This window comes from Gekko japonicus, unplaced genomic scaffold (assembly GCF_001447785.1).
Source record: "Gekko japonicus isolate JY-2015 unplaced genomic scaffold, Gekko_japonicus_V1.1 scaffold336, whole genome shotgun sequence".
In the NCBI taxonomy this organism is placed as follows: domain Eukaryota; kingdom Metazoa; phylum Chordata; class Lepidosauria; order Squamata; family Gekkonidae; genus Gekko; species Gekko japonicus.
This window is the reverse complement of record NW_015172014.1, coordinates 207,559-208,261: the sequence shown is the minus strand read 5'-3', so window position 1 is coordinate 208,261 and position 703 is coordinate 207,559. Positions and strand designations below refer to the sequence as shown.

The window sequence follows — 703 nt, the reverse complement described above, 5'->3', positions numbered from 1 at the left end:
AGGGAGGGAGGGAGGGAGGGGGGGGCTCTTTGGCATTACACGCCCCCGCCCCCGTCGCTCAAAGCTGCGGCCCCGCCCTCGGGGAGGGGAAAGCTCCCCCCACCGCCTCGCGCTTCCGACTCTCCGGGCGGGGAAGAGGCCCCGCCCCCTCGGGCTCCTGGGGGCGGGGCGTGCCGCGTGACCCGGAAGAGGAAGCCGCCGTGGGGGGCGCGGGGCCTGCCTCTTTCTCTCGCCTGCCTTTTCGGTCTCGGGGGTCTCCGCGCGGGCGGCTGGGGGGCGATGCCGGCGCTGCTGGAGCGGCCGAAGCTGAGCTCGGCCATGGCCCGCGCCTTGCACCGGCACGTCATGGTCGAGCGGGAGCGGAAGCGGCAGGGTGAGCAGGGGGCGGCGGCGGCGGCGCGCACGACGGCCCCGCGGGGGAGGCCGGGCCTGGGGGGCGGGTGACTGAGGCTGCCCGGGGCCCGCCGGGCCCCCACCACCACCGCCCCGGCAGGCAAGCAGGGGGGTTGCCACTCTCCCGGTGGGGTCCCGGGAGCTGCCAGAGTTAGGGGGGGAATCGCCGGGCTACAGAGCGCCGTTTCCCCGGCTGGAGGAAATGGCAGTTTTGTTGGGGGGGGGCCCCGGCTCCGTGGCGTTCTTCTGCCCTGCTGAGGGTCCTCCCCGCACCTGGGGATGCCAGCCTCCAGGCGGGGCCTGGGGGTTC

At 76.1% G+C, this 703-nt stretch overlaps 1 protein-coding gene across 1 annotated transcript in view; it reads left to right on the top strand.

The window, feature by feature from the left end:
• The first annotated feature begins 178 nt into the window (after nt 1-178).
• GPS2 (G protein pathway suppressor 2) overlaps nt 179-703 on the top strand; it is a 17,935-nt gene continuing 17,410 nt past the window's right edge. The window contains exon 1 of the mRNA XM_015420333.1: nt 179-373. Within this exon, the coding sequence (XP_015275819.1) occupies nt 280-373 (94 nt within the window). The 5' untranslated portion in view covers nt 179-279. The remainder of the gene's footprint in view (nt 374-703) is intronic.